Raw genomic sequence first — 15,660 nt, forward strand, 5'->3', positions numbered from 1 at the left:
AGAGCACAAAGGGCACAGGTGCTGGGACAAGGGCATGGGCTGAACTGCAAGGCCGTTCCCCTTGACAGAATCCAAGACTAGGAACAGAGGGCGCTTCCCCGAGCTGACCAAGGGCACCTGACCCCACATGCAAGGGTACGAAACCAGCTCCTGTCCCTAAAACTAAGAGCAGGGAAAGGCGTCTGCCCACACAGCGCACGAGAGAATGTGGGCAGGAAATGAAGAATCAATCGTTACTTATGCACAGATGACCTGAGCGTCTACATAAAAACTCCCGAAGAAGCTACATTAAATGTAGAAACCTAAAAGACATTCCTGAACTCTAGTGCGAGCTCCCAAGAATCTGCCAGCACTCAGAGCCCAACCCAGGCTCCTCTTGCCCACACCAGGCCCAGCAGTGAGGCCTCTGTGCTGGCCCCACTGGGTGCTGCCTGTCTCCAGGGTCCTTTCTGCTCAGTTCTATCAGCTGACTACCACGGCAACACTCAGGGGCTTGACCAGATGACGCCCTGTCACCACCCTCTGCTCCCAAGGCCACACAGGTGAGCGTCAGGTGGGCAGGTGCAGAGGCCGGGCCCCACAGGCAGCGTCGACAGGGGCACCCACCCTGCTTGCGCAGCTGGTGCTCCTGCTGGCTCCCACGCGCCTCCGCGCTGGTCAGGGCCGTGCGCAAGTGCTGCAGCTTCTCCTGGTTCTGCAGGTGCACCATGCGCAGCTGGGCGCGCAGAGCCTGGATCTCGGACAGCAGGCTGCTCCGGTCCGGCAGGCAAAGCTGCTCCAGGGACTTTTCCTGCAGGTCTCCCTGGGGGCAGAACGGGAAAAGCAGCCTGAGCACCGGGCGGCCACCCCATACCCCGGCCTTCCCCGCGGCCTGCCTCTAACCCCGCTCCACCAGGGCAAGCCTACTGAGTCTGGGGTGGGTGCACAGTAGCTCCTGGGCCTCAGCTCTGGGGCCTGCAGGCGTCAGGGCTGGGCTGCGCCACCCTGCATGAGGCCTGCAAGCCAGTTACTCTCCACACTAGGTCTCCTCATGTGTACGCTGGCGGGGACAGGATTTACAGTGTCCCCGTGGCACCAACGCCACCCAGCCCTGCAAACAGAGCATCTCTCAACCCAGGAGGGGCTACTTGGAACAGAGAATGTTTCTTTAGCCGCTTATCTCAGAAGAGAGTGAGGCCATGCACCACGTGCATCACGAGCACACCGTCCGGTTACAGCTGCAGGTGGAGAAGTGCAGCACCCTGCATGGACTGAGTGTGAACGCCTGGGTGAGCCACAGCCACATTCCAGCAGTCAAGAGAAACACGCAAACCGAAATTCACACACAAAACAGTCTGTGTCACCCTCTCTGCCGGGGCTGGACCCCTGGGGTAAACTAAGGCCTGGTGGCAGAGCTGATACTCACCTGCTCACTGATGACCTTCTCCAGCCTTTCAAGCGGGAAGCTGTGACCCCCCAGATCTGAGCCACTGAGTCGGGGCTGCAGCTCAACCTCCTGTATCTCCGGCTCTTTTTCAAATGCCTCCTGCACAACCTGCAGAAGCTCCCCTCTCCAATCAGGGCACACGGTGGGCACGTCCTAAAGGATGAAGGAAGAAATGTGGCCTCCTCACAAATGCACCTGCATGCTTGTGCCCCAAAGTTTGCAGTGTGACTACATTTGGAGATGGGGCCTGCAGGAGGTGATTCAGGGTAAATGAGGCCTCGTAAGAAGAGGAAGAGACACCAGAGCTCACTCGCTGTCTCCATCATGTGAGGACACAGCACGGAGGCACTGTCTGCAAACCAGGAAGGGCACCCACACCAGAACCCAACACTGTGGGCACCCTGATACCACAACAGGCGCAATCAATGTCTGCTGTTTAAGCCCCTGGTCTGGGGTGTTCAGTGGTGGCAGCTGAGCAGACTGGCAGCCGTTCACAGAAATGACCCTGACAGAAGAGAAGACACACACTGAGTGGCAGGAGGACAGGCCCTGGGGGACGAGTGCTGGCATGGGCCAAGTCCACAGGCCCAAAAGTCCTGAGCCCTTCTGCCCCACACACACCTCCACGTCCCGCAGGGAACCTGGCCCCAGAGCCTGTGCCAGCTGTGGGAGACCAGGAGGCCTCCCCAGGGTTCTTGGACCTCAGTCTGTCTTTTTGGCCATGCTAAAGAAATCCTAGGCCAGGCATGGTGGCTCACGCCTGTAATCCCATCACTTTGAGAGGCCAAGGCGGGTGGATCACGAGGTCAGGAGTTCAAGACCAGCCTGGCCAAGATGGTGAAACCCCATCTCTACTAAAAATACAAAAACTAGCTGGGCGTGGTTGTGTGTGTCTGTAATCCCAGCTACTGGGGAGGCTGAGGCAGAGACCCGCTTGACCTGGGAAGGTGGAGGTTGCAGTGAGCCGAGATTATGCCACTGCACTCCAGCCTGGGAGAGAGGGAGCGAGACTCCGTCTCAAAAAAAAAGAAAAGAAAAAATCCTAGTCTTCACGTGGCCCTAAGGATGCAGCTGTTACTGCAAGCTCCTTAAATCCTTTGGAAAAGAAGTGTGTGAGGTGCAAAACAAAACTGCGTCTTTCCCCCATAGAGCAAGTCTTCCTGTACCTTGTCTCCCTTCCGGGGTGGGTGTGGCTCGCCAGTCAGGGGTGCAAGACCTTCTGACAGTGCCAGGATCTGGTGGCTCTCGTCACACACCATCTGCAGCAAAGCCTGTGGTGGGAAAGTGTGTCAGGAGGAGAGAGTCGCCTGCCACCCCACACAGCCACGTTCTACATCACCTGCAGCCCTGAGCTGCAGTCAGGGCTCCGTGAAGGGTGGGCAGCTGTGGAGAGGGAGGGCATCACCTCGGTTTTGTAGAGGCAGCACCCACTTCTCAAGCTACAAGGTTTTCAAGCCCACCTCCCCCGACCTTCAGAGAGACCACACAGAAGCCAGGCTTGGAGTGAATTTCTCTATTAGCTGCTCCAAAGATGGCCCTGCCACTTCCTCCACTCCACCTGCTCCCTGACGGGGACACCGTCACCCGTCTAAGCCTGGACAAAGCTCAGGGCAGAGCTTCAGGCCAATGTCCACAGCAAGGTCACAGACATATCATGCACTCCCTGCCCTCCTGGGATGCTACCAGGAGGCCACACGATGGCCACCCAGGAGGCCTCTATGCATGGTCCGGCCGAGGCCAGTGCCAACCACCAGCGTAGGGTGAAGCTGCCTGTGTCGGGCATGGGGAGCAGAGAAAACCATCCCCAACAGCCCTGCCCGAGGTCCCGGCCCACAGGTCTGTGAGCAGGAGGCAGCTGCTTCATACCACTAAGTACGCTGCAGCTGGTGTCTGGACACACACTTGACTCTCGCCAGAGGGGCGGAGGGACAAGCAAACGGCCCCATGGAGAAGCTGGTGTCACGACCAGCCCAGAGCCCAGAGCCCAGAGCCCAGAGCCCAGATGCTCGGCACAGTCACCACCACGTGAGCACACTCCCAAGCACAGCACACGTCTGCATAAAAACCTGAAGAGAAAAAGAATCTAAGAGAGTCCAAAAAGAGGGAAATGCAAAATGAAGCAATGATGAGGCCTACGATGGGGTGTGATTGACTGAAAATATGGTTTCCTATAATTTTAATGACATGCCCAAAAAAAGTCAAATATTAACACTAAAGTAGTAACACCAAATTGCATACTATGTTTACTTTAAAGATAATTATCTTTAACAACTGAAAACAATTTTACTTTAAACACAACGTATGTGGCATGGGATGGATGCAAACCAAGGTCTGCGGCAGAGCAGGGTGGGGTGGGGGGAAGTGGGGGTGGGGGAGCGGGGCAGTGCCGGGGGGAGCGGAGATGGGGGAGGGGTGGGGAGCAGGGTTGGGGGGTCAGTGGGAGCAGGGCTGGGGTAGCAGGGCGGCTGGCAGGCCCGGAAGCTGCTCGGCCCCTCCCTTCCAGCTGCAGACGACAGCCATTTCCTTCTTTTCAATGTGCTTTTCTAGATCTTATATTGCGGAGAAAATGCATTTTAAAAAACATCTCTTACGAAGAAGAGATGCAGAGGCCCTGGGGCACAGCCTCCCACCAGGTGATGCGGGGCCCTCGCAGCTGGGGTCCCGTGAGGCCAGGAAGTGGGGCAGAGCCTGGTGGGCACCTTGGAATGTGGCCCGTGAGGCAGCCTGGGGGGTCCCACAGACACTATCACTGGGGCTGAGGTTCTGCCACCTCCACTCTCAGGACCAGGCGGCTCTGCCTGTCGGCGGGGGGGCGGTCCTCGTTTCCAAAGCATACCGTGCCCACTCACGGCTCAATTCCAGGCATGGCTGGAGGTGGCCAAGAGTGGCCAGGGCCCCACCTGTGCTCAGGACTCCTCAGCAGAGGTGCCATAGGGCCGCTACAGCGTCGACCACACTCTTGGCGTCTGTGGCTGCATCTGAGCAGCGGGTGTCCCCCATGTGCCTGGAGCCACCTCCAAGCAGGGCAAGCACCCAGCTCCACTCAGATCCCCACTGCCGCACCAGTGTGGGCACAACCCCAGGGCTCCGCACTCTAAAACACAGGCCAGAAATTAAGACAATAAAGGAAAACCCGGAGTTTGAAACAGTCTAAGACATCTGTGAAAAAATCTCCTTGTGATTTTCAACTGGACTTGGGACATTTCAAAGCTGTTCCCTGGACAGCAGCTCCTCCTCTTCCTCTCCCCCCCACTTCACAGCTGCTGCCTCCAGGGCTACAGGAGTCCTTTCCTGCCTTTTTTGCTTTTCTTTTTAAATTATGAAACCTAAGTATGTTTCATAATTTATGATAACACTAGCAACCAAATTTATTCATTAAAATCAGGAATTCTAATACTAGGTTGTTTTCACAGGAAACACTAGTAGAAACATCTCCTTGATGTTTTATATTGTATAAAAATTTGAGGCCAGGTGCAATGGCTCACACTGTAATCCCAGCATCTTGGGAGCCTGAGGTGGGCAGATTACTTGAGCTCAGGAGCCCAAGACGAGCCCGGGTATGGTAGCACTCCATCCCTACAGAAAATACAAACATTAGCTGGGTGTGGTGGCTCATGCCTGTAATCCAAGCTACTTGGGAGGCTGAGGTGGGAGGATCATTTGAGCCCAGGAGGCAGAGGTCGCAGTGAGCCATGACTGTACCACTGGGTGACAGAGTGAGACTCTGTCTCACAAAAAAAAAAAGAAATGCAAAGAAGAAATAAAAAACCAATTAAAAAAATAAATTATCTCCAATTTCCATGTTTAAGAAAGTAAAATACGTTTTTTTTTAAATGAAAAAAAGAGGTTTAATTGACTCAGTTCTGACAGAGAGGGGTCTTACTACATTGCCCAGGCTGGTCTTGAACTCCTGGGCTCCAGTGATCCTCCTGTCTCAGCCTCCCAAAGTGTTGGGATTCTAGGCATGAGCCACTATGCCCAGCCAAATAAAGTAAAACAAGTTTTATTCTGAAAGCAGTAAGTCCTCACTTAACGACACGGATGGGTTTTGGAAACCGAGACTTTGAAACGCATGTAAACAAAGGCAACCTCAGGGCCTGCGGAGACCACGTGAGCTGCGGCCAGCAGCACAGGAGTGTCCTTCCTACAAGGTCACTTTCCAGGAACCTAGGGGCAACGCTAAGTGAGGACTCACTGTGCAGTTTCAGAACAGGTTTCACTGAGGTGAAAACGGTTTTGTTTGGAAATGTGTTTACCACTTAAGTAGGACCCGCAGGGGCCTCGTTCTCTCACTCACTTGTTTGGCCAAGTTTTTGTCAATGGTTTTGCCATAAATGATCTGCTAAGCTGGGAGAGAAAAGAAAACCTACGAAAAGTTTCACAAAATTCTGCCTTCAAAGTTGACTCCAAGGAGTCTGAGTGGCTTCTCTCCCATCCTCTGAGGAGACCCCGGCTCTGTCCCAGAGCATCGGGGCTTCCAGAGCCTCGGCTTCTCTACAGGACGCAGGCGGGAGGGAGGCACAGGCCGGCTCTGTGGAGCGATACCACCCGCCCACGGGCTCACAGGAACCTCCCTGCCCGGATGGGAGGGGGTCACCTAAGGGGCCAGCACAGAGCTGGGCGGGCGGCTTCCGGGGCCACCGTGGGGCTGGGGCTGAGACCAGTCCTGCCTCATGTGAGTCATTAAAAGGCAGGTGCTCAGAGGCACCCAGGAAAGGCTGCCCCTCCCAGGCTCTCCCCGGCAAGGCAGGACGTAGGGCTTGGGGGTGCCCCGAGGCTGCACCTGGGGAGCTGTGAGGGCACCTGTGGAGCCGCCCCCGCCAGCCATACCTTCACGTGCTGCGGATGCACCTCCTTCTCCTTCATGGCTGCCGGCAGTGGCTGAGACCTTCCAGGGATGGCAGCAGGGGTCACAGGACCAGCAGCTGGAGCCTCAGGGCCTCCTGACCCCAGGCTCAGTCTTGCTCCAAAACCCGAGCCATCACCTAGAAACACCACAGGGTCAGGGTCCCCCCCACAGCTCTCCAGGGGGTTCCGCGGGGGACGTACTGCAGGGGCAGGGCAGGGGTGATTGGCCGGCAGCCCCAGCGACAACCATGCTGTGATTCTGCTCACGGAGAAAACACTGATGGGCCCCAAAAATACTTTCATAAAAACATAACCCCGGTCAGAATGACGCACGTCAAGTAAGAAAACGCAACTTCACAGGCTGAGTACATCACCTGAGTCCCCCATTCCGCGCCAGCCTTAGGGGACCTCCACTCACTTCTCCAGACGTGGCCCCCAAAGACTCCACAAAACCCAGATGTCTTAGGCAAGCCCTCAAGAGCAGTGGGACGTGCGCGGCCTGCACCCTCCACGCCAGCCACAGAGCAAAGGCAGGCAGCGGACGGGGCATCCCCAGCACGGAGCAAAGGCAGGCAGCAGACGGGCATCCGATGACTGCTCAGGAAACACTGACTGTGCCTGCAGTGGGGTCCCTGCAGTGCAGCTCCGTGTCAGGAGGGCACGGGGCCTCAAGGAGGAAAATTCAAAACCTCCCAATGCACAGGGCCTGGTCCATCCCGGAGACCTGCAGCTGCGCCAGCCCACAGGGAGGGGGATGCTTTGGAAACCGAGGCAGGATCGTGTCAGTGACACGAGGCCCAGATGAGGAGGAGGCACCCTGGGAAAAGGGTGTTGGACTTTCCCAGCAAGAGGATGAGGATGCCAGCGAGACTGGGCTCCTGTGTGGACAAAGCTCCCCAGGGAGCGGAGGCTGCAGCACTTGGCACCTGGGGATGCCCCAGCACAGCCTGGTGAGCACAGAGCACACTGGGCAGGAGCAGAGGCCAGCAACGCAGGCAGAGGACGACCTCAGAGGATGATGATGACCCCCTCAGAGAAATAACGGGCACCTCATTCACAAAACGAACGAACAAAGTGCTTTTTGTGAGTGGCGGCAAGTGCCAAGAGAGCAGCACAAAGGCCTCAGGTGCGGTGAGAGGGTTGAGGGTGCTGGGTCGCTGCCTGTACCCCCCAAAATGCCTCAGGCCACCCCCTACCACCTACAAATCTTTGTGCCTAATCATGTTGCCAAGTCCTACTTCTGCCCTGTGTATCTCAAATAAAGACGACGACAAAGAAATCTTTGGGGAAATCATCTACTGCAGGCAGGTGTTTGAGAAATCCCAGAGGGTGAAGGACGCTGGCATTTCCCTGAGCCACGGCTCCTGTAGCGGCACCCACAGCGTGTACCAGGAACTGTGAGATGTGACTGCTGCAGACGCTGTTACCCAGTGCCACTGAGACATGGGTGCCCAGCACCGCGCCCGGCCCACTCCATCCAGAGGAGACCACAGCCAGCAGGTGCCACCAGCCGGTGGTCAGAGCTCCACGAGTCCAAGACCACATTCCCTGTTGTCCCACCGGACCCTGTGCCTTCAGCAAAAACCATGCTTCACCTCAGGGCCCAACACCTTCCTCCAGGTGCAGGGACTTCTCACCTGGCTGTGCCAAAAATAAACTCAAGAACGTCCCCAAAAAAGAAAGAAACCAAGGAGCTGAAGCTAAAGGAGAGAGGAACAGTTAGGATAAGAGAGTTCTGAGAAATTTAAAATACGAGCGCAGAAACAGAACGCTCAGCACAAACGTTGAAAAATAAAGTTCTAAAGAAAACCTCTTAGAAACGAGAACAAAAATAAAAGGAGTAGAAATAGGGAAAGAAAATTTGACAATCAATTCTGGAGGCCCGATATAGTTGAGTAACAGGATTTACAGAAAGAGAGAAAACCAAAGGAGATGTGATCGAAGGAAGGACAAACGAGGAAGAAATCCACCACCCTGACCACGCAGGCCCCTCCAAGGTCGTGCGTCACTGGAGGGCGCAGGCACAGAGGCGGTGGACAGGCACGCGGTACCTGAAGAAACATGACTTCCAACCCAAGAGCCAACTGACTGACGACCGTCAAGGAGAAGAGGAAGTTCTCACAAACAAGCACCTGCCAGACACCTTTTCTACAGAGGCCTCTGGGGACATGTTTCATTAAAAAATATGGGGCCTGCTGGGCTCAGTGGCTCATGCCTGTAATCCCAGCACTTTGGGAGGCTGAGGTGGGAGGATGACTTGAGCATGGAAGGTGGAGGCTGCAGTGAGCCGAGACTACGCCGCTACACTCCAGCCTGTGTGACAGAGCAAGAACCTGTCTTGAAAAATAAAATAAGGAACCATCGAAGGAGGACAAGGGGTCACCTGGGAGCCCCTGAGAGTTGGTGGGGAAGCACCTGCTGTGCTCAGAAGGCTCGGATGACACTCACCCGGACACCGTGTGTGAGGACCAGCAATGAAGAACACAGAAGAAACCAAGCCAAGAAAAACAGAAGTGGCTCGAGTGGGACACGTGCTCCCAGCGGCTCTGCTGGAACACGGGGCACGTCTTTGAAGGGCAAACCTCGGCTGCGACAGCACAGGGCGTGCGGACTGGACCTCGTGTGGCAAGGGGCGCATGGCGAGGGGCTTTGCTGCTAGGAGGGCTGAAGATGCTACTTTAAACAGCAAACAGGTTTTGAAAATAAAGCAAATACAAGAAGACATTTCTGGGAGTTGAACATGGGCATCCCCAGGGAGTTGCAGTCCTGAGTGGGGAGCTGGGACAGAGGCTGCTCAGGGAATGGTCTTCTCAGCACCCATAATTGTTACCCTGCGTGCTCACTACTCATCAAATAAATAAAAACAAAATTAAAAAGCTGCTGGCCCTACTCTGCAAATACTAAAATTTCCAATTAAATTGTGACTATGTTCTCAAAAATCACTAAATCACTGGAAAATTCAACAGATTTTTTAAAAAGAGCATCTCAAAAGGTGACTGACTTGTGAAAAGACAACAATTGTAGGAAAAGTTATGAAATTAAAAAAATTACGGTGTGGCAGGTAACTGCCACCACAACTGATCCAGCCAGGGCAACCAAGGGAGGAGGCTGAGACCAGTGGGCGTGAGCATGAGAGGGAAGAGAATACTCAGTCTCCACATCTCCCACAGGAGGAGGAGGAAGAAACCTGGCAGGCACCACCACAGACAAAGGCCCAGGTCAAGCCCACGCACCTCCCGCCATGAGGCCCGGGGAGACGCAGCCCCCTACATGCCATCGTGAGGACACACCACACAGTCAGCAGCCCCTTGGCTCCTCTCCAGGGCCGGCGCCCCGAAACCCACAGCACAGAGAGGGATGACCACCCCAAGGGGAGGGAAGGGCAGGGTGGGCAGGCAAGGCAGCAGAGCCAGGAAACATGGGGCGCGCCGCCCCAGTCTCCATCCCGCCAAAGACACCTGAACATAGCCTGTGAGCTGGGGTGTCTTTTCCACCAAGGACGCTACTGGGACAGTCGGCGAAATCTGAGCAAGGTCTGCAGCTGTAGCTGAGACGCCAGCCTTGGATCAGGGCGAACATTCCAGGGTGGAGTGTGACCTGGGCTGGCAACCTTGGCTGTGTGAAAGGTACAGGTGTGTTTTCAGAGTCAAGAGGCCCCAGGTGCACGCCTGACAAAGCGCAGAGCCGGGGTGGAGGTCAGTGAGGGGCAGACGCAGAACCGGGCGAAGGATGCAGGAATTCTTTGACTATTTTCTGATAGGAAACCACTGAAACAAAAAATGAAAAAAGAAAGATAACCAACTCACTTTTCTCACTTCCATCAGTTTTCCCTTCTAATCCAGGAGGAGGAGAACTTAATGTTTCTTGAGAATCAAGAGATGTTGTGATAAAATCTTCGACATCTTTCTCCTGTTCAGATACAGAGATTTTTAAATGGTCATAAATATTGAGTAATTACATCATAGAGCTGACTCTGCCAGGTGAAAACTTCCAAAGGCCTGAATTTATCTTCCCACATAGACCCCAAATGAAACAACTCAAAACTGGTGAACACATGCAGGTGTTCCAACAATTTAATCAGATTCCAACAATTTATTTTTTTTTAAAAAGCATTGTTTATTCCAACAATGCTTCCAACAATTTCATCAGATTCACGCACAGCTCTTTAGGAATATTTTAATGGAGCCAACAGCAAATATTTCAGATTTCAATTGTTTTACATGAAATGATAGTATATGGATTTTTCAGAGAATATGTATCTGCTAATTATTTTTTGAGGGAGGATCTTACTCTGTCACCCAGTCTGGAGTGCAGTGGTTCCATCTCGGCTCACTGCATCCTCAACCTCCCGAGGTCAAGTGATCCTCCTGCCTCAACCTCCTGAGGAGTTGGGACCATAGGCAGCACGATCGCGCCCAGCTGACTGTGTGTGTTTTGTAGAGATGGGGTCTCACCGTGTTACCCAGCCTGGTCTCAAATTCCTGGGCTCAAGCAATCCTCCCGCTTCAGCCTCCCAAAGTGCTGGGACTACAAGTGTGAGCCCAACGGTATCTGATTTTTCATTTTATGTTACTCAAGATACACAAAATCCCAAAATGATTATGTTAGAAATAATATGATCTAACTCATAAATTATTAAAATTAATTAGTATATGCGAAACCTGTGAAAATATGAAGCATTTCCGGCTGGGCGCGGTGGCTCAAGCCTGTAAGCACTTTGGGAGGCCGAGGCGGGTGGATCATGAGGTCAGGAGTTTGAGACCAGCGTGGCCAACACCGTGAAACCCCGTCTCTACTAAGACTATAAAAATTAGCCGGGCGTGGTGGCGGCGCCTGTAGTCCCAGCTACTCGGGAGGCTGAGGCAGGAGAATGGCGGGAACCTGGGGAGGCGGAGCTTGCAGTGAGCCGAGATCGCGCCACTGCACTCCAGCCTGGGCGACAGAGCAAGACTCCGTCTCACAAAAAAAATAAAATAAAATAAAAATAAGCAGCATTCCTAAAAATAAATCTAAAAAACCATTCTGGAAAAAGAACCCTATGCCCATCACACACGAAGACGTGTCTGCGGCTGTGCCTGCTGGTGTCCGTGTCAGTGGAGAAGCATGCCCAGGGTACGTCTGAGGCGGGCAAATGCATCGCAGGCATTTTAAAAATACCTGAACAACTGACATAATCTAAACGCTCCCATGATGCCAGTCCTGCAGAGCTGGCCCCACACAGGACTGCGAGGTGTGCGCTGTCAGGAGGTGAACAAACAATGGCAGCTGCCGTGGCGCCGGGCAGGCCACATTCCCACGGGAACAGCAGGTCTAGGAGCAGGGCAGGCACCTACCACAGCCGTCCTCTGCACACGGTGGTCATCAGCTGGCGGAGACTCAGCCCACTGCAGGGCCAGCGCTGCTGCGGACACACCTGGGGAACAAAGCAGGCCCGGCCCCTGGGGCTGTGGTAGTGAGGTGTCCGCCCTGTCCCGCAGGGATGTGTCGGCACTGCACAGGCTCAGGGCTCCTGAGTGGGGTGTCACAGGGAGGCTGGGCCGGGGCTCCAGGCTCCAGTCTTTCCTGAGGACCTCAGGGGAGCTCCAGGAAGACAGGTCAAGCATCCCGACCGGGCTCTTCCGGGGCCCAGCCTCCGCAGCGTGGCTCTGGTGGCAGGAGCCGCCAAGCATGCTGGTTGGTGAAGAAAGGGACCTGTCCTGACATTCTGACTTTTCTTGAATGGGAGAATCTGGCATTTCATCTGGTATCAAGGAATCCCGATTTTTGATAACATCAGTTACACCCCCCGTGGCTGCACTGGCATCACACGCATCTGTGGGGGCTGATGTGTCAGGCTCTTCGCCGTCACAGGAACCATCACTCCAGCTGCTCTCCAACAGGTGTGCCGAGGCCAAGGGCCATGGAGATTTGGCATCGGCAGCATCCACATTCTGGAAGGTCATGGAATACAGCAAACGGTTCAATTTTTCCTGAAGTTGTTTCACCTGAGCTATCAGATCGACCTTCTGCAGCTGACAATCTTCCAGTACTTTTTCCTTACCCTGCAGGTAAAGCAGAACAGGCACACGGTGGAATGCCCGGCTTACCAGGAGTCGCGCCTGTCTGTCTGGTGTTGATGGCGGATTTCGGGGAGTTTCGGAGCACTCGGGCGATTCCACAATGAGCCCTGCACATTTCAAGTTTATTTAATTCTCTGAGAAACAGAACCAAGACTTACATCTCTTTGCTTAAAAGGCAACTGTCATAACCTATTTCTGCGGTGACTGAGGACACAAGTTTCACACAAGGGAAAAAGGATGGGAAGGTTCTATATCTGAGCACCGAAAACACAAAATTGCGGTTTATGTGATGAATCTGGAGTTTCTTTGTGTGTAACTTCTAAGAATCTGGCAATCAGCTCAGGCAGGGCTGAGCTTTCTCTTAAGAATTTTAAAAAATGAGCCAGGTGCAGTGGCTCACGCCTGTAATCCCAGCACTTTGGGAGACCGAGGTGGGTGGATCACGAGGTCAGGAGTTCAAGACCAGCCTGGCCAAGATGGTGAAACCCCATCTCTACTAAACACACAAAAATTAGCCGGGCATGGTGGCGGGTGCCTGTAATCCCAGCTACTCGGGAAGCTGAGGCAGAGAATTGCTTGAACCCAGGAGGTGGAGGTTGCAGTGAGCCAAGATCTCGCCACTGCACTCTAGCCTGGGCAAAAAAAAAAATTCAAAGAAACGTTCCTGTCGTGAGGGCCTCAAAACCGTTTGCTGCAGGAGACGTGGAGGGCTCTCCACCAGAATGTATTTCCCGAGAGCACGTGACAAGCACATGAACCAGGTTCACGGGTCTCCTCAGAACTGCGGGCCTAGGCCCGTCCTTCCCTGATTTCTACGGAATTCAGAATCTTTCAGGCTCTAAACGCCAATGAGGTGCACGCAGTGTGGACCCAGGAACAGGCGGCACCTGCACTCATGCAAGACACGTCCCAGCGACAATCTCAAGGGCTGCGAGGGGCTCGGGTGAGCCCACATCTCAGCAGGCTTCAGCACCAAGCATGCTTTGGTGCCATACTTGAGACCATAAAATACCCACCCAGCACTTCTGGTGTTAGAGCCTCTGGGTTTCAGAGCCTGGAGGAGTAGTTGGGGCACATTTAGCCAACATCAGGGAGGAGGGGGAAGAGGAGGAGGAGGGTGGGCAGCTGTGTATCCAGGAGGAAGAGAGTAGGTGGCTGTGTGTTCAGGAGGAGGAGGAGGAGGAGGAGGAGGAGGAGGAGGAGGAGGGTGGGCGGCTGTGTGTCCAGGAGGAGGAGAGTAGGTGGCTGTATGTCCAGGAGGAGGAGGGTGGGCGGCTGTGTGTCCAGGAGGAGGAGAGTAGGTGGCTGTATGTCCAGGAGGAGGAGGGTGGGCGGCTGTGTGTCCAGGAGGAGGAGGAGGAGGAGGGTGGGCGGCTGTGTGTCCAGGAGGAAGAGGAGGAGGAGGAGGGTGGGTGGCTGTGTGTCTAGGAGGAGGAGGAGGAGAGTGGGCGGCTGTGTGTCCAGAAGGAGAAGGAGGAGGGTGGGTGGCTGTGTGTCCAGGAGGAGGAGGGTGGGTGGCTGTGTGTCCAGGAGGAGGAGGAGGAGGAGGAGGGTGGGCGGCTGTGTGTCCAGGAGGAGGAGGGTGGGCGGCTGTGTGTCCAGGAGGAGGAGGGTGGGCGGCTGTGTGTCCAGGAGGAGGAGGGTGGGCGGCTGTGTGTCCAGGAGGAGGAGGGTGGGTGGCTGCGTGTCCAGGAGGAGGAGGAGGAGGAGGGTGCATGGATGTGTGTCTGGGAGGAGGAGGAGGACGGGCTGGGTGGCTGTGTGTCCAGGGGGGCTGTGCTGGGCCTTGGACTAGAGGAGGCGAGGTGCAGACAATGCATCAAAAGGTGCCATCTGTGGCCGGGCGTGGTGGCTCACACCTGTAATCCCAGCACTTTGGGAGGCTGAGGAGGGCTGATTACCTGAGGTCAGGAGTTTGAGATCAGCCCGGCCAACATGGTGAAACCCCGTCTCTACTAAAAATACAAAAATCAGCTGGGCATGGTGGCGTGTGCCTATAGTCCCAGCTACTCGGGAGGCCGAGGCTAGAGAATCGCTTGAACTCAGGAGGTGGAAGTTGCAGTGAGCCGAGATCATGCCACTGCACTCCAGCCTGGGTGACAGAGCAAGACTCTGTCTCAAAAAAGAAAAGAAAAAAATAAAAGTGCCATCCGCACCTGATGCGCCCCGAGGAGAGGGCAGCTCCTGCGCAGGTGTTTCCGAGGGGGCACTGAGGACCCGCCCCGGTGCACTGGGTGGGAGAAGCACCAGTACCCGCTCTTCTCACTAAATCTCAACTCCGCTACGATTTGAGATTGTCAAGGTGCAACCTCCTTCCTCAGGGAAAAGAACTGTCAGCTTTTTTTCAAGTGACAATATGGAGTGAGATGAACACATTAAAAAAATAAATCTGAAGCCTTTCAAAGTAAACCAGACAATGGCCATCACAGTCCTGAGCTGAGGTGACGCCCATGGGGGCAATGTGGTCCTCCCATGAAAAGACAGCCCAGAACTAACCCTGAAGCACAGTTAAATCCATTTGTATCAATTAAAAGAAAAAACCCAACTGATTGTTTCTAGAAAGTGGCTTCAATGGAGCATGTAGGAAAATTCACAACAATCACGGACAGCTTGTTACAGAACAGAAAGGATTCAGAGAACATGTCACTGCAGGCACAGACTGTGCTCCTCACCTCAGCAGAATACCCGTTTCTGCCCAGGGCAGGACCCACGTGTTCTACACCCAGCCTCTCCCAGGTGGACCTCGCGCCTTCCCCCGTCCCCACACCTTGCCTACGTCCTCCAGACTCAGGCGCATTTCATTTTTCACCAAGAGCAGCTCCGACTGCAGCTGCCTCTGGCAGACGGTGAGCACTGACATTACGCCTTCTTGCTTGCAGAGAGGTGCGTCCTCCAACGTCATCAGGACGGGCTGCAGATCACCCTTGACAGAGGAGACAGACGAAAGCTGAGCACGCAGGAGGCTGCTGCTGGGGCTGCCCCACAGGTGGCCTGGAGCTGGGAGCCAGTACGGCAGCCAGCAGGGATGCCAGAGGGAGGTGGCAGTGCCGTCCACAGCCAAGCACCTTGGTCGACAGCAGGCCACATGGGAACGGGGCTGAGGACCCAGCAGGAAGCTGCCCCGACCCAGGATGATGCCACAGAGCAAGGTGGACTGGGGCATCTGAGAGCAGGAGCCGCTCTACAAAGACCCAGCTGGTGTGGGCGTGGCAGCCAGCAAGTGCCCAAGGCTCTGCTCAGACACAAGTGGGAGCCTTAAAAGACAACTCTCTGCAGGGCCTCCAGCTCCAAAAGAAGAGCTTGTTTACCACGTCTCACACGTCTCAC

At 54.8% G+C, this 15,660-nt stretch overlaps 1 protein-coding gene across 6 annotated transcripts in view; it reads right to left on the reverse strand.

Moving 5' to 3' along the window:
• The window catches only part of PCNT (pericentrin), a 142,007-nt gene that overhangs the window by 16,668 nt on the left and 109,679 nt on the right, over nt 1-15,660 (reverse strand). For all 6 annotated transcript variants that reach the window (XM_050784313.1, XM_050784318.1, XM_050784315.1 and 3 more), the window contains 7 exons: nt 15,101-15,256; nt 11,608-12,315; nt 10,081-10,183; nt 6,257-6,411; nt 2,593-2,697; nt 1,406-1,579; nt 607-802 (listed from right to left, as the gene is read on the reverse strand). In XM_050784313.1, the coding sequence (XP_050640270.1) occupies nt 607-802; nt 1,406-1,579; nt 2,593-2,697; nt 6,257-6,411; nt 10,081-10,183; nt 11,608-12,315; nt 15,101-15,256 (1,597 nt within the window). The remainder of the gene's footprint in view (nt 1-606; nt 803-1,405; nt 1,580-2,592; nt 2,698-6,256; nt 6,412-10,080; nt 10,184-11,607; nt 12,316-15,100; nt 15,257-15,660) is intronic.

The sequence above is a fragment of the Macaca thibetana genome, chromosome 3, assembly GCF_024542745.1.
Source record: "Macaca thibetana thibetana isolate TM-01 chromosome 3, ASM2454274v1, whole genome shotgun sequence".
NCBI classification, from domain to species: domain Eukaryota; kingdom Metazoa; phylum Chordata; class Mammalia; order Primates; family Cercopithecidae; genus Macaca; species Macaca thibetana.